At 33.5% G+C, this 24,948-nt stretch overlaps 4 protein-coding genes across 5 annotated transcripts; all 4 read left to right on the forward strand.

Annotated features, from left to right (window-relative positions):
• The first annotated feature begins 1,372 nt into the window (after positions 1–1,372).
• LOC107481339 (probable BOI-related E3 ubiquitin-protein ligase 2) lies at positions 1,373–5,227 on the forward strand. 2 transcript variants are annotated; one of them, XM_016101619.3, is made up of 5 exons: positions 1,373–1,699; positions 1,779–1,820; positions 2,386–2,496; positions 3,368–3,729; positions 4,318–5,227. In XM_016101619.3, exons 3-5 carry the CDS (start codon positions 2,412–2,414, stop codon positions 4,867–4,869), a joined length of 999 nt encoding a protein of 332 aa, XP_015957105.1. In that variant the 5' UTR covers positions 1,373–1,699; positions 1,779–1,820; positions 2,386–2,411; the 3' UTR covers positions 4,870–5,227. The 2 variants fall into 2 exon arrangements, with proteins under 2 accessions (XP_015957105.1, XP_015957104.1); XM_016101618.3 differs by having other exon boundaries at positions 1,375–1,699; positions 2,367–2,496.
• Positions 5,228–5,869: 642 nt separating this feature from the next.
• Positions 5,870–9,306, forward strand: LOC107481338 (protein STABILIZED1). Its single transcript, XM_016101617.3, has one exon. The coding sequence runs from the start codon at positions 6,033–6,035 to the stop codon at positions 9,144–9,146; it is 3,114 nt and encodes a 1,037-aa protein (XP_015957103.1). The 5' UTR covers positions 5,870–6,032; the 3' UTR covers positions 9,147–9,306.
• Positions 9,307–9,717: 411 nt separating this feature from the next.
• LOC107481335 (putative pentatricopeptide repeat-containing protein At3g05240) lies at positions 9,718–11,727 on the forward strand. Its single transcript, XM_016101614.2, has one exon. It carries the CDS (start codon positions 9,718–9,720, stop codon positions 11,725–11,727), a length of 2,010 nt encoding a protein of 669 aa, XP_015957100.1.
• Positions 11,728–12,172: 445 nt separating this feature from the next.
• Positions 12,173–16,555, forward strand: LOC107481336 (probable polygalacturonase At1g80170). The gene is made up of 9 exons (XM_016101615.3): positions 12,173–12,652; positions 12,807–12,935; positions 13,031–13,201; positions 13,316–13,336; positions 13,693–13,900; positions 14,264–14,345; positions 14,604–14,712; positions 15,026–15,142; positions 15,971–16,555. The coding sequence occupies exons 1-9, from the start codon at positions 12,416–12,418 to the stop codon at positions 16,271–16,273; spliced, it is 1,377 nt and encodes a 458-aa protein (XP_015957101.1). The 5' UTR covers positions 12,173–12,415; the 3' UTR covers positions 16,274–16,555.
• The last annotated feature ends 8,393 nt before the right edge of the window (positions 16,556–24,948 follow it).

A 24,948-nucleotide genomic window follows, 5' to 3' on the forward strand; every position in this document is an offset into this window, starting at 1 on the left:
AATCTAAGCGCCCGACTCCGACCTGTTGCCATCCCCCTGATGAAGCAACTCTGACATCTACTCGTAGTAGAAGGCCGCCCTCTTCTTCGCCGTCACCTCCCTCTTCCTTTCCTTTTCTTTTTTCTCCCTCTTTTATTTTTTTTCATTTCAATTTGTCAGTTTTAGGTGCAGTGGGAAGGGGTGGGGTAATGGGTGGGTGGGATTGAGGTAATTAGTAATAATAGGAAAATGATATTTATGTCATTTCAAAAATTATTATGTTCAAAAGAATGATTTTATAACGTTTTGTAACGTTGATGATGATTTTAATAACAAAAAAAGATTGAAAACAATTTTAATTTTAGTCTCAGACTTTAGGGACGAAAAAAATACTTAATCCTTTTTAAAATGCATTTATATACATGGTTGTGCAAGGGCCATGGCCATGGATGACTCGGTCCTTAACATTTTGCTTTAATTGGTGATTAGCTAGCAGCCTCAACACAAAAGTTAAGCAAGAAATAAGTGAGCAATTTTCTTGGCATTCAACAATAGAATAAAATATTTTTTAAGTTTTAACTGAAAATCCCATATGTTGAATGCACAAATAATGGATCATGAATCATCATTTTTTCAATACATGGTTTTGGAGTAATACACGACTTTTTTAAGGTCAACATTCAACATGACAACATTTCAAATTAGCTATAATCTTATTAGCAAAATAATTAAAAAAAAATTAATTATACACAACCCATTTAAGTATGAAGAGAGAGAGGTGTAAATAATAATAAAGTAAATTCACATTTTTAGTTAAAATATGAAAAAATTATAATATGATATAAAAAATATATATTAAAAATATGTAAAAGATATATAATTAATTTAGCAACTAATTCTTTATATGCAGATAGTATTTTTGGTAATCTTATTAGTATTGTGATATCGAATTTATAAATGAAAAGAAATATAAAAGAAGAGTAATAATATTGGTGTGAGTAGTTGGTGCGTTATTATGGAATGCGTTAGGTGTTGGACCTAAAATTGTGCGAACCAATGCTAATGGCCGATGCCCAATGGGGCCTCCATGGTTACCCGCCAAAATCATCCAGCAAAACGACAAACCACTACACAACACAGTAAATGTGGGGCCCACCATAATTCTCACTTTCTTCACCGTAAATACGGTTATTGAGTCTGTTACGATTTTTTCAAAATCCTGAGCATGGTTTGTTTCAAATAAATACAATGAGTACTTTTATGTAGTATTTAATTTTACTGTTATATTTTTTTTGGATGACTATTTTACTGTTATATTTAAATTGAAAAAAGCTTACTCTATGAAAGTTATATGAAATAATTAAAAATATATCACTGATTGATATCTTGAAATCAAAATTCAGTAGCAAATTAGAAAGCAGTTTGCGTAAGCATTTGAATAAGCATAATAATAATAATAATAATTTTGTAGATTTTGCAGTATCAGATTGTGTTCTCTTGCGTCCACTCCCACCCCACTTAGCTTTATTCTCTCTATTCCCCTTCTTATTCTCATCATCATCATCTTCTTCATCTTCATCTCTCTCTCCTTGTCACTAGTCACTACTGCAGGGTTCTTATCTGATGCTCTGGAACTTACCAACTCCATACTTAACTTAATTAATTAATTTATTTTCATCTTCTAATTTTTCGTGGCTTCTCTTATTACAAGGCATTTAAGGTATTATTTCTTTTATTCCAATGCTTGTTGATTCTTCTTTATCGATTTTGTGATTCAAGCGTCTTATCTTGTGTTACAGCTGTTAGCTACTAGCATTGTGTTTTCGTCGGAGACATCCAAGGTAACCTTCTATTTTGCTCTTCATGCGTGTTTTTTTTTGTGTCTTCGTTCATCAATTGCTTGTGGATCATCATAGAACTGGGTCAAACTTTGCTAGATTAACTTGATCCTCATGAACCTTTTGGTTTTGGAAGATTCTAGAACAGTTTTATTATTATTATTATTGTTATGAAAAAAGATGATGGTCTACTTTTGAATGGTTCAGGAGTTCTCTATATTTTGTAGAGTAAACATCACCACTTTAGAGGAAATTGTGTACATTCTTTTATTTTTGTTTGAACAAATAGATTCACTGCTTTTGTTATATGTAGGCATGAATTATCATCAGAACTTGCTCCCTAAACCTAGAGTCCCTTGTGACAAAACTGATAAAATTATACTTCATTAGAACCACCAGTTCCCTTAACCCTCTTAACTTTCAAGCATTTATATCTTAAATTGTTGTGCTCATTTTTTTCTTAAAATTGTTGATGATGGTGTGTTTCATCATGTTAGCTTTGCATATTTTGCGACTTTGATGTTAATTGATCTTCTTTCTTACATGTAGATATTTCTTACTATTTCAGGATACACAAGTGCTTTTCCAAGGATAATGTTGGGGCGCAAAAATGTCTTGGATGAGGCTCGATTTCAGTATCAAACCAATGAAGCAAATCAACTGCAGTTGTTTGGGAATAGTGAGTTTTCGCCTTCCTTTTGTCACGGAATAATGGAATTTCACATTGAATGCTTTATCATTTTAGATATGGTTGTTACATAGGGAGCTCTTTCTTGTTTGTTGGAGTTTGTTTGCCAGCTGCCACTGCTTGTTCACTAGTAATGGTGATGTTACTTGTTATAACTTTTTATTTGCCTGGAATTGGATTCTTTTACATGTGCTGTGTAACAACCGGCATTGAGAGTAAAATAGAAGAATGAAAGAGTAATCAGTAATAGAAGACAAAACTGCGCTCCTTTTGCCTGATATTTGTGGACATGACGGGGCCATCTTTTTTTCTGGAAAAGGGATGGAGTGACAGATTCTGGGTTATGACGTTTTTCTGTGTTGAATGTTTTTGCTTATGTGCATTTCATATGGATCTTGATGCTCTGGGAGATGGACCATATATCATATAGTACACACCAATTTCTGCACCTTTCATGCATTCTTATAGAACTGGTTCAGACGATAGCAAGAAACCAAAGAAAATATGTACAATTGCTGAAGGAATTCATAGAGTCAGGATATCAGAGATCCCTCGGTATCCTTAGTTCCCAAGTTCCTATATACTCAACATATGCCCTCTGCTCCGTATAACTTCTTATGTACATTTATCTTACCAATAATCTAACCTAGTCCCTATGTACAAAGTCCCATTTGTCAGGGCTCCATCCTTTTCACATCCTTTCCCTTTTCATAACATTTGAATTGGCCTCACTTGAATGATTTTACATCTTACTGGCAAAGATAAAAATTACCATTTTTTGTACATCATGTTACTTGCTGTGTAGTTCCTTTAATTCATTTTTCATAGTCTCAAACCGATGAATATGTGACATATCTTGCAGTACAAGCTGGATGCAATATTGACCCTGTTAGTTACGTTGGAAATGAGTATCTCAGCTCCATGTTTCGATCTAATAAACGAAGCAGAGCAGCAGAAGATATATCAAAGCAGCAAAAGCTTCAGATTTCCTTAAATTACAATGTCTGTCAGGACAAAGCTGATCGATTGGCAAATAGTCCAAATCCAAATCAAGTGTCAACAGGATTGAGGCTTTCTTATGATGATGATGAGCGCAATTCTTCTGTTACTTCTGCTAGTGGTAGCATGACTGCCGCATCTTCAATCATATTATCCCTTGGTGACAATTTCAGAACCGAGCTTGATAGGCAGCAAGAAGAGCTGGACCAGTATATTCAGCTACAGGTAGAGTGTCACTATAGCTCTTCATTATGTTATTTTGCCCTATAAAAATGCTGAAGAGCCTGAAATATTTAAATTGCAAGAATGATGAGGCATGTGGTTCGTTCTCGGAAGATTGAGTCAGTCCTACATCTATATTTCAACCAACAACCACCATGAAGTTTTTCTGGTCAAGTAGCATTTCTCTTTGTAATATTGTTTGTGAGAGGTCTAGCTTCTATTATTGGTGCTACTTCTGTATGTCCATGCTTTCATCTTATGGTGGATACTTTTCCATTTTGCTTTATCATTTTTCTTCTGCTTTTCAGATAAACCATTATGCAGACTTCCTGGTAGAAATTTCTCCTTTTTATTGGTAGGCCTTTCATTGAGTAATTTATGAGTAGTTATTCTCCTTGTGAATTATTGCTTGTTGAACACCTCTCAAATGTTTAAATCATGGAGTAAGTCGTGGAAATTTTTTGAATGATTGCTTATGGGTTTTATCAATTTTATGTTTTCCTATTGCACTAAGATACAAAGACATATGTTTCACTTTGATTGTGAATCATGGATTTGAGTCTAGTGCACTTTATAATGTTCTCTATGCAGAAGGACCAATTGTCAAAAGCAGTGAGAGATATGAAACAAAAACACATGACCAGTGTCTTTAATGCCATTGAGAAAGGTGTTAGCAAGAAGCTAAGGGAAAAAGATGCAGAGATAGAGAACATTAACCAGAAAAACAGGGAACTAGCAGAGAGAATAAAACAAGTATCCATCGAAGCACAGAGCTGGCACTACAAAGCAAAGTATAATGAACAAGTTGTCAATGTATTAAGGAACAATCTCCAGCAAGCAATTACACAAGGAGAGGAACAAGGAAAGGAAGGGTTCGGAGACAGTAGCGAAGTTGACGATGCCACCTCATATATCGATTTGAATAGCTTGATCAGCAATCCAGGTGCACGAATGAAATCTACTTTGAAGGAGCACCAAGGCATAGAGAATCTGATGTGCAGAGCATGCAGGGCGAAGGAGGTTTCCATGTTGTTGATGCCTTGCAGACACTTATGCTTGTGTGACAACTGTGATAGATATATCAATGTTTGTCCTGTATGCCAATTGATGAAAACTCAAAGTGTCCAGGTGTATCTGTCTTAACTTGCAAAGGGTAAGTATTTAAAAGGGAAAAAAATTGGAATATGCATGGCTGTTCTTGTGTGACTTGTTTACCTAAGATGAATTATAAGTGAAGTTATTGCAAAATTTACATCCATAGAATATCAATATTCTCTTTTGAGATTTCCTTGTGTTAACAGCTTTCCTCCTTTTCCTGTAAACTTTTCTATGGAGCATCTTTCCCCAGTGTGTTAATAATTGATGCATCATGAACACATGAAGATTGGGTGTAAATATTCTTTAAGCCCTGTTGTTGGTTGTATAAGAAGGAACATTTGCTGCTCTATGTTAATAACTATACCGACTTTTGCATCATATTTGGCAAAATGGTTTTGATGAACTAGCTCTTGCCTACACTTTTCTTATTGGAAGGATCCATTTCTCATGTTGTTTTTGTTATCTATTTTTCTTTTTTCCTTTTTTGGTCTCATGTTTTATTTAATACCGGTAGGTCTTATCCCATGTACCAAACAAGACCTTAGTGTTATCACAATTTTCTTTTATTACACTATTCTGTTAACAAATACTTTTTTTTTTTGGTGACTACACTATTCTGTTAACATACAGTAAAACTCTCTTGATAATAATGGATGTAAAGTGAAAGGTCACTATGTCAAAGTTTGAGAGTGGTTTATAGGCACTAGGCATGATTATGCATGGATTCAAGAAATTACTAGGGGTATTCCAGATGAAACTACACCGGCCACAATTCAAATAATAAGCATGTTGTATCATTATTACAAGCTTTCTTCTAAGATGCCTTGCTTGAAAAAAGAACACACCATCAAAACAATTGTCACCACTCTTCAAATATTTTATTTTGATTTTTATTTAAATAAATTCTCATAGAAAAAATACACCTGGACTAAAAACATAGTGGGCTACTGTTCACTGGGCCTGATGGGTTCCAAATGTAACCAAATCATGAATCACGGTGGGCTACCAAAAAATCGACACACACACGAATGGCGGTTCATCTTCTAGTAGGTAGTCCTAAAAATTCCAGAACAGTTAACAGTTAACATAGCATAGGTTCTATCTTCAATTTGTGCCATAAGCACAAAAGAAAGCTTGGAGATCGAAATCGATCATCATAATCCCCATCATCATCTTCCCTCATTCGATTTTCCCAAAAATACCTAACCATGGTGTTCATCGTGCCACCCAATCACAGAACCCTAGCATTAGACGTAAACCCTAACTCCACCACACTCCATCGCCTCAAGCTTGCAATTGAAGATAATTATGGCATCTCCGTTTCTCAGCAGCGTTTGTTTATCTCCAACAGCCTCCGATTGCTTGGGAATGACGATTCTGCACTTATAGCCGACCTCGGCGTCGGACCTTACTCAACTCTAACCCTTCACGTTCCTTTCCTTGGTGGCACGCAGCCTCCGGCGGTTCCCAAGCCACGGTTCGACTTTCTCAACTCGAAGCCGCCGCCGAACTATGTCGCCGGTCTCGGTCGTGGTGCCACAGGATTCACCACTCGATCTGATATCGGTCCTGCCCGCGCCGCGCCCGATCTTCCCGACAGATCCGCCACAACTATTGGCGGTGCAGCTGCTGCCCCCGCTGGAAGAGGAAGAGGGAAAGGCGGCGAGGAAGAGGAAGAAGATGAAGGAGAAGATAAAGGCTATGACGAGAATCAGAAATTTGATGAATTCGAAGGGAACGATGTTGGTTTGTTCGCATCTGCGGAGTATGATGAGGATGATAAAGAAGCTGATGCTGTTTGGGAAGCTATTGATAAGAGAATGGATTCGAGGAGGAAGGATAGGAGGGAAGCGAGGTTGAAGCAGGAGATTGAAAAGTACCGTGCTTCGAATCCGAAGATCACAGAACAGTTTGCAGATTTGAAGAGGAAGTTGTATACTTTATCTGCTGATGAGTGGGAGAATATACCCGAAATTGGGGATTATTCATTGAGGAACAAGAAAAAGAGGTTTGAAAGCTTTGTGCCCGTACCTGATACATTACTTGAGAAGGCAAGGCAGGAGCAGGAGCATGTCACGGCATTGGACCCTAAGACCAGGGCTGCTGGAGGGACCGAGACTCCTTGGGCGCAGACTCCGGTGACGGACTTGACTGCCGTTGGTGAGGGCAGGGGTACTGTGTTGTCCCTGAAGTTAGATAGGTTGTCGGATTCAGTTTCTGGTTTAACTAATGTGGATCCTAAGGGTTATTTGACTACTTTGAAGAGCATGAAGATTACCAGTGATGCTGAGATTTCGGATATTAAGAAGGCTAGGTTGTTGCTCAAGAGTGTTACTCAGACGAATCCAAAGCATCCTCCTGGCTGGATTGCCGCTGCTAGGTTGGAGGAGCTGGCGGGGAAGATTCAGGCAGCGAGACAATTGATACAGAGAGGGTGCGAGGAGTGTCCTAAGAATGAGGATGTGTGGCTGGAAGCTTGTAGGTTGGCAAATCCTGAGGAGGCAAAGGCGGTTATAGCTCGGGGTGTGAAGTCGATTCCAACTTCTGTGAAGTTGTGGATGCAGGCCTCGAAGTTGGAGCAGGATGATGCAAACAAGAGTAGGGTGTTGAGGAAAGGGTTGGAGCACATTCCGGATTCGGTTAGGCTGTGGAAGGCTGTTGTGGAGCTTGCCAATGAAGAAGATGCCAGGCTCTTGCTTCACAGAGCCGTGGAATGCTGTCCTTTGCATGTTGAGCTTTGGCTTGCACTTGCAAGGTTGGAGACTTATGATAATGCTAAGAAGGTTCTTAACAGGGCAAGGGAGAGGCTGCCCAAGGAGCCTGCCATATGGATAACAGCTGCAAAGTTGGAAGAAGCTAATGGGAACACTTCCATGGTTGGCAAGATTATTGAGAGGGGTATAAGGAGTCTCCAGAGAGAAGCTGTGGTAATTGATAGAGAGGCTTGGATGAGGGAAGCGGAGGCTGCAGAGCGTGCTGGATCTGTCGCTACTTGCCAAGCTATAATCCATCATACAATTGGAGTTGGAGTGGAAGAAGAAGATAGGAAGAGGACATGGGTTGCTGATGCAGAGGAATGCAAGAAGAGAGGTTCTATTGAGACTGCCAGAGCTATATATTCTCATGCATTGACTGTCTTTTTAACTAAGAAGAGCATATGGCTCAAAGCAGCACAACTTGAAAAGACTCATGGAACCAGGGAATCTCTGGATGCATTACTTCGAAAAGCAGTTACCTATAGACCACAGGCTGAAGTTCTATGGCTTATGGGTGCCAAAGAGAAGTGGCTTGCTGGTGATGTCCCTGCAGCTCGAGCCATCCTCCAAGAAGCTTATGCTGCCATTCCTAATTCCGAGGAAATATGGCTTGCGGCTTTCAAGCTAGAATTTGAAAACCATGAACCTGAGAGAGCCAGGATGTTGTTGGCTAAAGCCAGAGAGAGGGGAGGCACAGAGAGAGTCTGGATGAAATCAGCAATTGTTGAGAGAGAGTTGGGAAACATCGAAGAGGAGCGGAGGTTGCTAGATGAAGGACTGAAGAAATTCCCTTCATTCTTCAAACTGTGGTTGATGCTTGGCCAGCTTGAAGAGCGGCTTGCTGAGAATGCGAAGAGACAAGATCAGCCTGAAAGCCACCAACATCATATGAGGGAAGCTAAGAAGGTCTATGAATCTGGACTGAAGAACTGTCCTAATTGTGTACCTCTTTGGCTTTCTCTTGCTAATCTTGAGGAGACAATGAATGGACTGAGTAAAGCTCGTGCAGTTCTCACAATGGCTAGAAAGAAGAATCCTCAAAATCCTGAACTCTGGCTAGCTGCTGTAAGAGCAGAATTGAAGCATGGATTCAAGAAAGAAGCTGATATCTTGATGGCAAAAGCATTGCAGGAGTGTCCCAACAGTGGTATTCTTTGGGCTGCATCAATCGAGATGGTTCCCCGTCCTCAGCGCAAAACCAAGAGTATGGATGCTCTCAAGAAATGCGATCATGATCCCCATGTTATCGCAGCTGTGGCCAAATTGTTCTGGCACGATAGGAAGGTTGACAAAGCTAGGACCTGGTTGAACAGGGCAGTAACATTAGCCCCTGACATTGGGGATTTCTGGGCATTGTGCTACAAATTTGAACTTCAGCATGGAACTGAGGACAGCCAGAAGGATGTTTTGAAGAGGTGCGTTAGTGCAGAACCAAAACATGGAGAAAAATGGCAAGCTATCTCAAAGGCAGTTGAGAACTCCCACCAGCCTACCGAAGCCATCTTGAAAAAAGTGGTGGTTGCACTTGGGAAGGAGGAGAATGCAGCTGAGAATAATAAACATTGACGTCGCATAGTTATAGGCCTATAATATTTCTGTTGTTTAGATTTGTAGTATGATTTATTAGTTTTCAAGAGAATTTTGATACTTACGATTATGAGTAGCTGAAAACAGATGTGTGTTTTATAGATATTTGGAAGCATTCGTTGTTGTTTCAGAATCTAAATTTGTTGCATATTTAATGCTCAAACTATTTAATGCTATTAATTGAATCACAATCAAGCAATTCATATAAGTAGTTCTGCAAGGTTAGCTAGGTAAGGTTTTTGAGATGTCGTGTGTTTCGGGTCACTGCAGAGGTAGAATTGCTTCATGAGAATTCACATAATATTCATGAGAAAAAGCTAAACACATTTTATTGTTCAATTTGAGCAGTTAAAAAGTACCAGCTATAATATAAAACCAGTATATTCATTCGTTTATTTCCGGTTTCTTCACACCAAAGAAAAGTTTGCTATAGCTGAATTAGTACAGAGTCGATAGTTGATTAGAATGAAAAATAATGCAAAACAGATAAGAACGCAGAGCTACTTGACAACATATAACTTTTTTGAAAGGAGGCATCGTCATTCCCTAGATGCTGCTGAAACGCTTGTTCTCCAAGCAAACAAATCCTCAACTCACTCTACTCGCTTTCGTTAGATCCACAACAACGGCAATAATACCTTCCAACAATTCCCACGTGCCATTTCGCCCCAACACCGTTGACCCTATCTACCTCAAGAACCGCCAAATCAACGCTTTCATCAAATCTAGGAACCTAAACTCAGCACTCGCAGTGTTCCACAGCACTTCCCTTCGTGATGCCGTCACCTACAACTTACTCATTTCAGGGCATGCCACGTGTCATGATGGCTCACCGCCACGTGCTCTTCATCTCTACGCCGAAATGGGTTTGCTTGGAATAACGGAAACCCCAACCACGTTCACATCTGTTATATCTCTCTGTGCTAATCATGGGTTTTTCGGAGAAGGCCTTCAGGTTCATTGCAAGGTTGTCAAGTTTGGTTTCTTGTCGAACGTGTTCGTTGGTGGCGCCCTTGTTGGGTTCTATATGAATTTGGGGTTATGTGGGGCTGCACTGGAGCTGTTTGACGAATTGCCAGAGAGAAATTTAGCTCTGTGGAATGTGGTGCTGCGCGGGTTGTGTGAATTGGGTTGTGTTGATGAGTTGGTTGGGTTTTATTACTCTTGGATGTGGTTTGAAGGTGTGGAGCCGAATGGGGTCACTTTTTGTTATTTGCTTAGGGGGTGTGGTGTTGAGAGAAGGTTGCATGAAGGGATGAAGATTCAAGGAAGAATTTTGAAGATGGGTTTGGTAGAATCTGATGTCTTTGTTGCTAATGCTTTGGTGGATTTTTACTCTGCTTGTGGGTGCTGGGTTGGTGCAAGGAAGTGTTTTGAGGCTATACTAGTTGAGGATGTCATATCTTGGAACTCCTTGGTTTGTGTTTATGCAGAAAATGAGTTGGTGTTTGAAGCTTTGAAACTGTTTAGTGTTATGCAATTCTGGGGGAAGAGGCCATCTGTGCGTTCTATGGTGGGGTTTTTGAATTTATGCAGTAGAAATAAAGATGTTGTATTGGGGAAGCAGGTTCACTGTTGTGTTTTGAAATTGGGTCTTGATGAAATAAGTGTGCATGTTCAATCTGCATTGATTGATATGTATGGAAAATGTAGTGATCTTGAGAGTTCTGTAGCTCTGTTTGAATGTCTCCCTGAGAGAACTTTGGAGTGTTGTAATTCGTTGATGACTTCCCTTTCTTACTGCGGTGCAATTGAAGATGTGGTGGAGTTGTTTTGTTTGATGATTGATGAAGGTATTAGGCCAGATGAAGTAACCTTCTCTTCAACGCTGAAGGCGTTGTCGGTCTCTGCTTCAGCTAGCTTCACAATATCTCAGTTATTGCATTGCTTTGCATTAAAATACAGACTCGAAGGAGATGCTGCAGTGGCATGCTCCCTAATGGATGCATATTCAAGATGTGGCCATGTGGAACATTCTTGTGAGATCTTTGAGGGTCTTAGTTCTCCAAATGCTATTTGTTTCACATCTATGATCAATGGATATGCCCGAAATGGAATGGGGGAAGAAGGACTTGCAGTGCTTCAAGCTATGATTGAGAAGGGCCTAAAACCAGATAAAGTTACCTTTTTATGTGCATTAACAGGATGCAATCATAAAGGGCTAGTTGAGGAGGGCAAAATAGTTTTTGACTCCATGAAATCTCTTCATGGGATTCACCCCAATCGCCAGCATTTTTCATGCATTGTAGATCTTTTATGCCGTGCCGGGCTCCTATATGAAGCTGAAGAGTTGCTGCTACTCTCACCAGAAAAAAGAGATTGTGTTATGTGGAGCTCGTTGCTGCGAAGTTGCAGGGTCCATGGGAATGAAGAGGTTGGAACAAGAGCAGCACAGGCTTTAGTCGAGCTAGGCTCCAATAACCCTGCAGTGTTGTTGCAAGCTTCAAATTTCTATGCTGAGATTGGGAAGTCTGATGCCTCAAGGGAAATCAGAGAGGTTGCTCTAGCAAGGAAGATGATAAGGGAGATTGGACATAGTTTAATTGAGATAAAATATTGATTGTTGAAATATACAACTAAAAGAAAAGAGTTCGTGAATTGGGGAAGCATCTTGCCATTATTCACACAAGAGAAACCAATCATGGCAGAAATTACTGTGTGGGTGAAGATGTTTACTAAGATGTCCAGGTCTTGTGTCTTGTCTATTTGGGCAATCCTACATTCTAAGGGAAAGATTTCTTTTGGTAGGAGCTTCTGTTGGGCATGCCAAGAAATTGAAAGTCGGCATTTGTGTTTCCCTTGTTTGGTGTAACTAACTGACACTCCTAATAATAGAAAAATATATACTTTTTTCCCTTTTATGTACAGCATTGAGTTATGGCTACATAGTAATGCAATTTGAAATAACTTGAGAAATGTAACAAGGTCTTAGATTACATGTGACCTGATCCACTTCTCTTTCAGGTTGGCAAATTAGAGATTGTGCAACTGTTAACAGTACTCATGAGTTTTGTAATTGGTTGATGAGTAAAGCAAAATGCTACAAAAATATATTTTTCCTTGTACTTTAAGTGTGGGGCATGTAGAAAATGTAACACCTTCATACACTTTCAAGCCAAGCCATAAAAGCACTCCAAATCCTTCATTTTTCAGAGCTAATCTACACATATAAATTAAAACCAAGCATTCATTCATTCATTAATCAAATCAACAACCAATCCTTGCAGTACAGCCTACAACAGGAAAACATGGACAAATTCTTCTTGGTTTCCTTATTCTGTTTGCTGATAGCGGCTCATGGAGTCACAGGAACCCTGACATGTGACAACATTGCCATGCTTGATGAACTTGCAAATATGGATACAGAAGAAAATGAGATAGAGCTCTCTGACATTCCTTCATGGACAAGTGAGCGTGGTGGAAAGGTTCTTGTGAATGTTGATAGCTTTGGTGCTGCTGGAGATGGAGAATCTGATGATACTGAGGTAAGTTCTTTTGTTATCGACAAATGTCATTATTGATTTATACCTGGAATTGCCAATGTGGTCCATTGTTTTTGCTGAACATGCACTTCACAAATTTGACAATGTTGGATAAATGTTTTGTCCCTGTTTTTTTATCTAATGGTGTTATGCTCAGGCTTTCCGAAAAGCATGGAATGTTTCTTGCTCTACACCAAATTCTGTGTTCTTAGTTCCCCAAGGACGCCGCTACCTTGTCAATGCAACAAAATTCATAGGGCCTTGTAAAGGCACTCTAATCATCCAGGTGATCATGCACGGAAATATTTATATCTTTCATATTTTATAGTTTTGCGTTATCCATGAGCTCATGTTTATTGACATAGTATTAGCATTTATCAGATTGATGGAACAATAGTAGCACCAGATGAGCCTAAGAACTGGGATTCAAAATTAGCACGCGTTTGGCTTGATTTTTCAAAATTGGAGAAAGCTGTTTTCCAAGGTGCTGGAGTTATTGATGGCTCAGGCAAAAAATGGTGGGAAGCATCTTGCAAGAAGAACAAATCTAATGTATATTTTCTGAACTTGGTCTCATTGAATTTGCTATATTTTATAAAAACTTCAGCTGCAAGCAATAACTTATTTTTCTCTCTCTATTTATTTACTTTTATTTTTATTTTGCAGCCTTGCAAAGGTGCACCAACAGTAAGCACCATTCTCTTAACCACTAATTAAATTCTACTCTCTGTATTCGGTATATCTGTTATTCTCAAATTTCAATGTAATATTTATAAGTTTCATTTTTTTTTTCATATTTATTGTCAACACTATGTTAAACATAATAAACAATAAAATGTATGCACTATAAATTAAGTAGTTGTTAAATAAGAGTATTTAGGGTATTTAATTTGGTAATTCATTCTTTATTTTGAGTTCTTTGATTATTGTTCAAATATAGTAAACCAGAATCTAGGAGGAGTATGTTCCAACTAGAAGGTTTTACAATATGTGTTATATGAAGATTACCAAATGTTGCTCAACTTTGATGGAATTGATTGCAGGCATTGACCATTGATTCAAGCTCAGGTATAAAGGTGAAAGGACTAACTATACAGCATAGCCAACAGATTCATTTTACCATATCAAGGTGTAATTCTGTTAGGATTTATGGTGTCAAAGTGTCATCACCAGATGACAGCCCAAACACCGACGGAATTCATATTAGTGAATCAACTAATGTCATAATCCAAGACAGCAAAATTGGAGCAGGTTCTGAACTTTTTCACCCTTTTGTCAACTTAGTGATTCTTGCATGCACGCAAGTTTAACAACTCATTTAGATATGTCTTCACAATAAAAGTGGTTCCATTAACTTTATTTTAAGACAGATTTATTTGTACATGGATCTTACCAACTCCTTTTTTTTTTGTATTAAAAACATGATTTATGAGTTGTTAAACTTATGTCCTTTCAAAAAAATTTCAGAATTTCTTTATTTCATTTATAGTTCAACCTTTTAAATTGGTGAAGACATTGAATTGTGAGTTCAGACCCTTAGAAAAAAGAACACACTGAATTCTTAGTGGAATAAAATCACTTCAATGTTTCTAAAGTTTATACTATGATATTCAGGTGATGATTGCATATCAATTGTGAATGCCAGTTCCAATATCAAAATGAAAAGAATTTTTTGTGGACCAGGACATGGAATTAGGTATCATCTAATCTTCAAAACAGCATTTAATGAATTCTCGTGTCACTATTTTTAGTTGCTAGGTTAAAATGTTTACATTTTTAGGCTCAGATTTTCAGTTTATTCGCTTATAATCTTATATTTTAAATTGTTATCAATTTAATTCTCTGTGATAGTTTTGTTAGTCTAAAATTTCATGCCACTTTAACAAGCTAATTAATTGACATTTTAACCTTTTTTAATTTTTATTTATTACCCAAAAAATCTAAACTTTTTCAGCATTGGGAGCCTTGGGAAAGACAATTCAACTGGCATAGTGACAAAAGTGATTTTAGATACAGCAGTTATTAAGGATACTACAAATGGTGTCAGGATTAAGACTTGGCAGGTACACCTCCTAATTGATATTTTTACTTTTTTATTTTATTTTAATTTTAAAAAATTTTGGAAGGTATTAATTCATTGCATATAGTTGAAAATTAAAAGTTTCAGTTTTTAATTAATAATTTTTACTATTGAAGTCTTAAACTAACAACTTAGTTGATTAGCCAAACCCTTAGATTTATAAAGGTTTCTACATGCACTGAAAACAATAACAAATGCATACAGTATAATAATAATAATCCATGAAAATTGATGTATATTGTATATGAGAATGACAATATTTTTCTTTCCATTGTTTTTCTCTGGAACATACACAGGGGGGTTCTGGGTATGTTCGTGGAGTACGCTTTCAGAATGTGAAGATGGAAAATGCCTCAAACCCCATTATTATTGATCAATTTTACTGTGATTCACCAACTACTTGTCAAAACCAGGTACATAATTAAAACTATAAAATGAAATTAATGAACACAGGATTGACTAAGAACTTGTATTTTTGTTTGATAGCATGCTTCACATTTTCTTGTACTTAATTTTGAAGTTTTAATGAATTAAGCTCAACACTAGGTTGATTTAGGTGATTTTGGCAGTTGATTTCCTTTAGTACGGTCTTAATTGAAGTCATGTAAATGAAAGAAATCACTTGAGGTATAATGATTTCTTTTTATACAAGTAATTTACATATAAAATTAAACGCAAACCTTTGAACGGATAATGTGTTATTTCGACCAAACTGGAATGTTTTGTAGATAAATTCTCTTGTTTTCCACCAATCACCTCTATTTGAATAATTTCAAATAAAATCTTTTCATATCATGCAGTAATAATAATGTTATGTTATGATGATCTCTTAGCCTGTGTTTGGTTTTGAAAACATGACAAGACAAGACACAAATGATAGAGACATAAAAATTAGTATTTTTGTATTTTGTTTGGTAGTAAACTGAACATAAGATAGAACATAGAACAAACAATAAAAAGTCTAACTTACCTTCATTTTTTGTCTTCACACAAAATTTAGAATAAAAAATAAAATGATAAAAAATTGATAGTGATAATAAAATAAAAAATAAAAAAGTAAATTGTATCTTCATGCAGTGTCTTTATATCCTTTATATAAAAAAGGACACAAAATATACTAATTCAGTGTTTTAAGACACAATATCTCTGTCCATGTCTCACTTACCAAACACGAGTTTGTGTTTCAGTATCCTGTCTTTATAAACAAACACAACCTTATGTACATGTGATTTTTTGGTCAGACATCAGCTGTGGAGATAAGCGAGATCATGTATCAGAACATTAGTGGGACAACAAGGAGTGCCAAGGCCATTCAATTTGCATGCAGTGACACAGTTCCATGCAGCAGCTTGGTTCTCAGCAATGTGGACTTGGAGAAGCAAGACGGCACTGTCGAAACTTACTGTCACTCCGCTCAAGGCTTCGGCTATGGTGTTGTGCACCCTTCTGCCGATTGCCTCAATTCCAGCGACAACACTTCGGAAGTTATTACAGAACCAATCACAGTCGAAGAGGAGGAGGATACTCATCACACTGAACTATAAGTTGGCTCTCTCTATTATCTCTATAGAAGCATTATTATACAGTAATGAGTAACCATTTGATTGCTATTATTATTATTTATATGAAACAAGGCAAATGAGAATGCAAGTAGGAATAGTTATGGTATGTTGGATGAGGTTTGAGGTGAGAGATCAGAGAGAAAAATCAAAGGATGTCTTGTTGACACTATACTATTAGGTATTACATTGAAACTGATTTCAGAAAAAAAAAAAAAAACAGAGAAATGTACTAGCATTGATTGAAGAAAGAAAAAGAGACATGTATCTGATTTTATAATTTTGATTGAGATTTTATTTTAATCTTTAGTATTGTGTTCATGGATTTGATTCTTTCTGGTGATACTTTTAACATAAAGTACAATAAGATTGTGCAACAATTTTCCTTGTTATAAAATTGGTCTTTGGTTAATTTTCATCATATTATTAATTGCATGATCACTAACATATAGTAATAAATAATAGTAATGTTCTTATTTGGCCACCAGTAATTGCAAATGGACAAACACAGGACTCTTCAGGAACACTGCATTAATGTAATGTATTTGAAAACTGTGGTCCAAAGTGTCATATATTAGTTGATGAAGCCAATTGTTGGAACTGGTAGAATCCTAGAAAGGAGTTGTTTCTTTCAGTTGGTTTCTTTTACCAGACAACAAAAAAGGAGGACATAACAAAATGATGGTATTATCATTTTTATGTAACTTTAAAACAACTAGTTTATGGATCTTTTCAAACATAACCAAATTGGACTAAACTGCTAGTATTTAAAGATTCTAAAATTAATAACTGATCAAATAGGGAATTGAAGACTGCAGTGTCAATGGTCCAGTGTGGCACATGGGGTTGTAAAAAGGTGTGGATCAAGATGGGATTTTAGCATATTCACTTTAGGATTAGATTGGATAAAGATGAATACAAAGACAAAACAAATCAACAATCTTTATGTGGATACAAGGGTCCAGCATTTTGTGTAGTTTGTTATCTTACACGTGGCTCTTCTTTGGTTTTAAACCTATATGCACCAGAAAGAAATCTTCCCTAGTCTTCTAAAGCACATAAAGAAAAACTCATGATATCATATGTAACATTATGAAATCCTAAATCTTAATAGTGCCAACTAAGACCATGCATTTTAAAAAAATGCTCTTTAGTTATAAAATTTGCATGAAGTGCCAAATGGAGGTGGCCAACTTTGAGTAGTTACAAGCTTCCCTTTGACTAAGCTTATCAACTTTCATGGGGCATATATTTCCACCATATTCGAATTGGTATTAGCATATTTTAAATTGTCCATAAAAATTTGAAAGTATATTATTCTCATATTTGTTTGAAATTTTTAAATTTAATTTTTTAAAAAATAATCTTTTGTCTAAAATATAAAATTTTATTTCTCATCTGAGAAAAGATAGTAGTATTTGATACAAACATTTTTTTTTTAAATATTTGGATATAATATTTCCAACCACAATATTACAGAATATAATTATATTCTATCTTTGTTCCAAACTTTTTATGGAATTGTATATCCACTTTTTATTCTTTTATTTTTTAAATGGCTCTGGTTAGTAGTTACTATGTCACCATTATAATTATGATCTTCTGATTCTTTTGTTCCCTTGATGTATACAGCTAATAACAGCAAAAGTTATACCTGTGATAACTAAGTATGATTCTAAAGAAACTAATACGGTATAAGCAAGTGTCATATCTACAAGCTACGATATACACATGACACATTAATTATCATATTCATACGTTGTTTAATTAAAGGATAAGAATTAATAGTGTTTCCCTAAGACAAAGGAACAGATATACAATGATTAAGCTTACGACACCATTTTTATAAAATTGTCTTCATTTCCTTTTTCCTCCTTCTCTAATCTTAAGACATTTTTTATTCGAGGAAGTATAGGGAGGTAATACATATATAATAGAGGTTAATTTTAAATTAAAATTAAAGTGTTAGATGTTTATTTAAAATTGTTCACATATATTTATTTTAGAATAGTAAAGGTATATTTGTGTGATTAGTTTTAAGTATTTTAAATTAGATGTTCGATTTAATAGGATATCAGATGTTTATTATGTCTGATATTCAGATAGTTATTATAAATAGTATAAGTGTATTGTGTTTGATAAATTAGTAATATTTTATCTTAAATATTTATTTTTTAACTCATATTGGACTAAATAAATAATTCACATCGTATAAATATTAGCTCTCTAGCGGAATTTTTTTAATACATCATATAGTAATTATTATGGAAGCTTTGATCTTTACAACAAAATGAACATTCTATAGTGGCCAAAAACCAAAAGGGTCACTTGGATGCACATGCTGAACATTAACCATAGACAAAATTATAGGCTTTTTTTCATTTATTATTTTTTTTTTGGCTGTGTGTGAATATGTGTCTCATTTTCTGCCGTGGGATAAGGGTCAATGCTCCTGCCTTATAGGCCAAAAATTATCAGATAAAGGGTCTCCGAAAATTCTCCTCCAATGAAATTATTGTGATGGAGCAAAAATCTTTAGGGACTTATATATATAATCTAAAAAGAATTGTGTTCCTGTATATATCATTTTTTATAATTCTATTATATATACACAAAAAAAATCAGTTATTCTATTCATATAAAATATATATTAAAATATATAAAATAATTATTAGTGACTATATAATTTGATTACTGTTTATATATATTACATAATATTTTAGTTTTTATATTTGTATATTGTAGTTAATTTATTTTTCTCTAATATTAGATTAGACATGAAAATCGTTTAATATTTATTGGATAGATTTAGTATATAAGAAATAATTACTATACATAATATTTATCTTTAGTGAAAGTGACCCTTTATATAGGCTATGATCACAGGGAAGACCAATGGGAAACAAACAAGATATTGTCGACAAAATACACATTTGTCTTTAGTATTTATATATTTATATATTAACTTATAGAATAGGGAAATAAAAATTATGATCATTTCACATTCACATGTAGACAAATGTAACTTCTAACTTCTTCCAACCGAAATTTCAAAATTCACATGCACCAAAAGTGTAACATATTAGCAACAGCTACAAGGAGAAATAATAATCTCCATTCTCCAATTGGAAAATTTCAACTCTGATTATTATTGCTCTATATATGTACATGCATGTACATCTTTTTTTTTTAATAAAAAAGAATTTGCTCTATCACTGCTTCATCTTCAAATTCTAGAACAATCCGTGAACCAAAAGCATGTGAATCCATTGTTGAGGCCTTAATGAGGTTTCTAATTAATTATTGTTAAATGCCTGAATACTTGAATAGGATTTTAAGTTTTTGAAAATATTGCATATTTCAGTTTTGATTTCTATATTATATATTTTCCCGTTTAGGTTCTAATATTTTTAAAAATATTTAGTTAATTCATTTAAGTAATAATACATGTATTTTAGCTTTTTAAGTCTCTAAAATATTGTAATAATTTCATTATTATTTAAGTTACTTCAAATAATGGTTTGTACTTTCTAAACCAATTTATCATACTTTTTCAGAGACAAAAATCAAATAGTTTTATAAATTATTGGACCTAAGATTATATTTTTATAAAGATTAAATTATATTTTTATCAGGGTAATGTTTTGTTTTTTTTGGTTCTTTTTTTTAGTCTATAAAAACATTTGTGTAATGTTCTAAAAAACGATAGATTTTAAGCAGCATGAAAACAAGGTTTTTGATAATTAAAGCCGCCAACAGTGTGTCATGTTTGGCATTTTCCGTCTCAATATAATTTCTCTTTATTTGAATTCTTAGGGAAAAAACAAAAAGAAAGTTGCTACGTGTGACGTATTTATGTAATTTATGTGGCGCAAATTAAATATTAAATGATTTTGTTGCCTTCTAATTTTCTTCAATAGATAATACGATAGTGCAATAAGATTATTAGAGAATGGCAAAGTGACCCTACATGAACGAGTTCCACAGTATATATATCTAATCAAATGTATTTAATATAAGAGAGATGTATAATTATTATTATTATTATTATTATTATTATTATTATTATCATTATTAAACCAACTTTTTGAAAAATCAAACAACAAGAGACATTTCACTCTTTTGGAGGTTGGTGCAAACTTGCAAAGGAATCTATTTATAGTATAAATGATTTTTATATATTTTCTTGATCACTAATTGTTTTAACAAAAGAGTGCAATTTTTGAGTTACAACTCAAATGACATATTTTTTTTATATTCATCTAAGAGATTGTAAGTTCGAGTTTTAAGAAAAAAAGAGTGCAATTTTCTTTTTTTTTTTTTTGAAAAAAAGGCAATAAGTATGTATCTCCCTAGCTACCTTATTTTTAGGGAAAAAAATGGGTTATGCTAAGGTGTACACCAAAATCAGTCACCCAAAGTATTTTTCAGAAAAAATAGTATTTTTCAAAAAAAATAATTCCCTTGAATATCGTAGTAATTAGTTTTACTCTTCAAATTAGTATTCTTTAATTTTTACTAATATAAATTGTATGCTTGTTTTTTTTTCCTTTTTTCATTTTTATATATGAAGATAAATAATGTAGTAGCTGCTAGTAGTGGGGTAAGGAATAAATAATGTGCAAGTAACATACATTACTGTCTCAGTATGTCTCTAATTATTGGTTTGGTTCATATTTTGTTATGTATGTGGACGAACGTGTGAAGTGAAAGCATGAAGAAAATGAAATTGTTTATCATTAGTTTGTCGATGAATAATGAATCATATTCACAACAACTTAATAATAAATAAATAAATTATATATAAATCAGAATCGAAGAACCTAATCATCTTTGTGTGCATGAAGGTCACGAGAATACTTTAAAAGTTCACGAGATCTAATACAAATAGACCACTAAGGAACTTGTGTGGTGAACATTTTCTTCTTCCCATTCTCTATCTCTATATAAATTAATTTATGGTTATTAAAAAAAATGTTAAAAACCCTTATTAAAAATGTTACTTTTCTTTTATACCGAAGATAAAAAAATTCAAACTCGTGACCTTTTAAGTAAATACGAAAAAACTATGCTATTTGAGTTATAATTCATTAGCATTTAAAAATGTTACTTTATATATAACATTTCTTGGACGCCATATAACTCATCATATATATTAGTTATGAAAATGAATTTGAAAGTTTAAACTATTTTTCTCTTTATTTTTCTAATTTTAAATAAAAGAAATTTTAGATATTTTAAACTTTTTTATTTTTGAAAAATAAATATACATTTGAATTATAGATAACCTTCGAAAACACTAACAACTCTAGAAAATCCTAAAAAACCTTAAAAGATTTTAGATAACCCTAGACAATCTTAGAAAATCCTAGTAAACTATAGAAAAGTCTATAAAACCCTAAAAAAATCTTAGAAAATCCTAAAAAATTGTAGAAAATCCTAGATAATCTTAGAAAGTCCTAAAAAAGCTTAAATAACATTAATTAAAATTCTTAATCATTCCTCTACATTATTATTGGATAGAAATGTGAACTTCAATTATAACTATTATATAATTACTAGCTAGTACAAATATAACATATAGTGTAGGGGGAAATAAAAAAAAAAAGAATAAATAGTACACATGTGGTTTTAAATTTTAATGTCCTAGGGTTCAGGGGTGGGACATTATTATAAATGCATATATATGTTGGATATAATTTTCTTTTCTTATTGACAAAAGGATATATCATATCATTGTAAATATGTGTGAGTTCATAATTACATGTATATATGCATTCTTTCAACCAAAAGTAAATAATGTTATTTATTTGTGAAATAAACTAGTCACCAATAATGAAACAGATAGAGTGACAGGTAAAAAGAAAGTACAAAATCTATTATAATCGTTGAACCAAATCAAATTGTTGTTTTAATTGAACTTCCTAACCGTACTACATACTATTGTTTATTTCTAGCTTCTATTTTATATCTTTGTTAATAAGATTTCACTCATTTAGAATCAATCTTAATTACTACATGCTATTATACCTGGAGGGAAAGGGACATGTGAAAGGGTATCTTTCAAGCTGAATAGATGAAGAAATTAACCTGCAGTGGCATTATCGTAAATATGTAGCCACCATGCTTCATGTTTCATCATACATCACCCCACCTCGTGCCTTTCTTTGTCATCCTAAACGCCAATAATAATATAAGTGTATTAAGTTTAATTAATTTCTTTATTTATTTTACCATGTATCAATCTTTTTGGTGACTTACTATGTTTCCATCAATTTATCCAATTATATTATTACCATGAAAATAAAAACAATTAACTTCCATGTTTATGTAATAATAAGCAACTCTATCTGCTATGTAAAATCTATGTTTCACTTTTTGTTGAAAGCACATCTATGTTTTGAATTTAACCATGTGGAAAGTTACTTTTTTTAACTATTATTTTTTAAGAGAATTTAAGATTTAGAATTTATAATTTAAGGTTTAAAATTTAAAATAAAAAAATAATTTAAAGTTGATTGATTAAGTGAATGAAAAAGTGTTAAGGACAATATTTTTCATTAATATTAATCAACATTCTGGATCAACACCTTATTTCTATACTATTAAAATTTAAAATTTAAAATTTAAAATTTATTAAATATTAACCTAAAATGATAAATTTATCGGTGATCTAACATTGCATGGTTGTTTATCGGTGATCTAACATTGCATGGTTGTTTATACATAATTCATAATTTTCTATGTCTAGTGAAAGAAATGTCTATGACATCTTTTCTACTCTACAATGTGCTGACTTGCTGATTAAGTGAAATTCAAATTCTTACCTGAAATTCTTTGCCAATGCCACCTATAACATTCATTATTATTATTATTATTATTATTATTATTATTATTATTATTATTATTCACTTAGACTCTTAGAGTTACACCAAAAAATTTTCACTTTGTTGAATAAAGAAGAAAAGACGAAAGAAAAAGAGGGAGAATCATAAAAAAGGAAGATGGAAGGAATTAAATTAGAAGTTAATAATAAGGCATGTCTGTGTCACAATAGAAATATTTGATAACAAAAAAAAATTAATAAAAAATATTTATAATTTGTCTTATTTAGTATTTATTAATTATCTGATAATTAATAAATATTAAATAAGATAAGTTTTGTTTTTTTTTCTTAACATTACGGATCTAACAATATAGGAATGGTTGATGGCTTAAGAAGACAAAATTAAAGTGAGAAAGAGTAGTAGTATTATAGACCCGTGAAGCTTGCATGTGACCGTATATAAAAGATTTATAGACCCACTCACGTGGATTTCTTTTGCCATTTGCATCAAAATCTTGGTTTATTGCATTGCTAATTAATACAAGTTAATTCCTTTTTATATGCACAATTTGCATGGACCAATAAATTTGATGAACACCTCTCATAATTATTGGTAATTGACAAAAATGAATAACGAGTGACAATTTCTCTTGAACTAACAGTTCCTGTTTATTGCATCTACAAGAATCTTTTCTGAACTGATGACATGGTTTTATTCTGGTGATGCTGAAACATGCTTGCCCTTGAAGAAATCTCCGTCATTTTTCACATTTTAAGTTCTTTACAATTATTGTTACTAGGCAAACCAATATTATTGCTATACTTACTTTAAGCTAAGGAATAAAATTCAATGATACTAACTAATAAACTTGGACACTATTAATTGAGAAAGTATAGAGAACCAAAATTTAGTTAATTAATATTAGTCAACTTTTTTAATTCTAAAAATTCTAATTTTTTTGGGAATTTACGGTTTAAGAATTTATCATTTAAGAGATAGAATTAAAAATTATATAGTTAAGAACTTAAAATTAAATATGAACAAAATAAATTTTAAAAATTAATTAATGTTAGCTAAAAAATGTGGTTCCTTAATAGGGTTGAGAAATTCTTTTAGGTTTAATATTGAACTAATTACTTCCTTACCAAAAATTATTCTATATATGTACAGAAATAAGAGAATAATTTTTTAAAATTTATAATTCCTTTATAAATAAAAATAAGATAACTCATTTTTTTGTGTATTCAGTGAAGGCTTGTTAGTTATCAAGAGCATGTATGCATGGTTAAAAACTTAAAATGCAAATGGCAGTTCCCCAACTGTCACTTTGTTAGGTCACATGAAATGATGACTTTGGAGTTTGGATATGTGGCAAGCAGCCATACTGCTCATCAATTTAAACAAAAATTAAAATATAGTTCTTCTAACCAAAATTCACAAAAAGAAAAACCAATCAATTAATGAAATAGAAAAAGAACAAATGGGAATGAATCATTAATGCCTGGCATTATCAAAGAATAAAATATTTTATACTTTTGTGTATGTATGTATTTGTGTGCCTGAAGCACAATTATTATTATTAGGTGAAAATTCAGTTACAGTTAATTTCACATGAAGTTGATAGTTGAGAATCGTTAAATAATTTAAATAATTTAACTAAATTTTTATATAACAGCTCTTAGTTATCAACTTCACATGAAATTAACTGTAACATAATTTTTACCTTATTAATTATTATTATTATTATTATTATTAATAGTATTAGCCTTTAGGTGCTGCTTGCTTCCCTTTATATAAACTTAACCGTCACTTGTTTATTTGGCCACACAAAGA

The sequence above is a fragment of the Arachis duranensis genome, chromosome 3, assembly GCF_000817695.3.
Source record: "Arachis duranensis cultivar V14167 chromosome 3, aradu.V14167.gnm2.J7QH, whole genome shotgun sequence".
NCBI lineage: Eukaryota > Viridiplantae > Streptophyta > Magnoliopsida > Fabales > Fabaceae > Arachis > Arachis duranensis.

Bases quoted from the DNA above. Each gene is read 5' to 3' on its own strand.
- LOC107481339 (XM_016101619.3), top strand. From the start codon at position 2,412: ATGTTGGGGCGCAAAAATGTCTTGGATGAGGCTCGATTTCAGTATCAA. The intron at 2,497-3,367 runs GTGAGTTTTCGC...CATATCTTGCAG, and splicing joins ACTGCAGTTGTTTGGGAATA to TACAAGCTGGATGCAATATT. The intron at 3,730-4,317 runs GTAGAGTGTCAC...TTCTCTATGCAG, and splicing joins ACCAGTATATTCAGCTACAG to AAGGACCAATTGTCAAAAGC.
- LOC107481338 (XM_016101617.3), top strand. From the start codon at position 6,033: ATGGTGTTCATCGTGCCACCCAATCACAGAACCCTAGCATTAGACGTA.
- LOC107481335 (XM_016101614.2), top strand. From the start codon at position 9,718: ATGCTGCTGAAACGCTTGTTCTCCAAGCAAACAAATCCTCAACTCACT.
- LOC107481336 (XM_016101615.3), top strand. From the start codon at position 12,416: ATGGACAAATTCTTCTTGGTTTCCTTATTCTGTTTGCTGATAGCGGCT. The intron at 12,936-13,030 runs GTGATCATGCAC...AGCATTTATCAG, and splicing joins AAGGCACTCTAATCATCCAG to ATTGATGGAACAATAGTAGC. The intron at 13,337-13,692 runs GTAAGCACCATT...AATTGATTGCAG, and splicing joins CTTGCAAAGGTGCACCAACA to GCATTGACCATTGATTCAAG.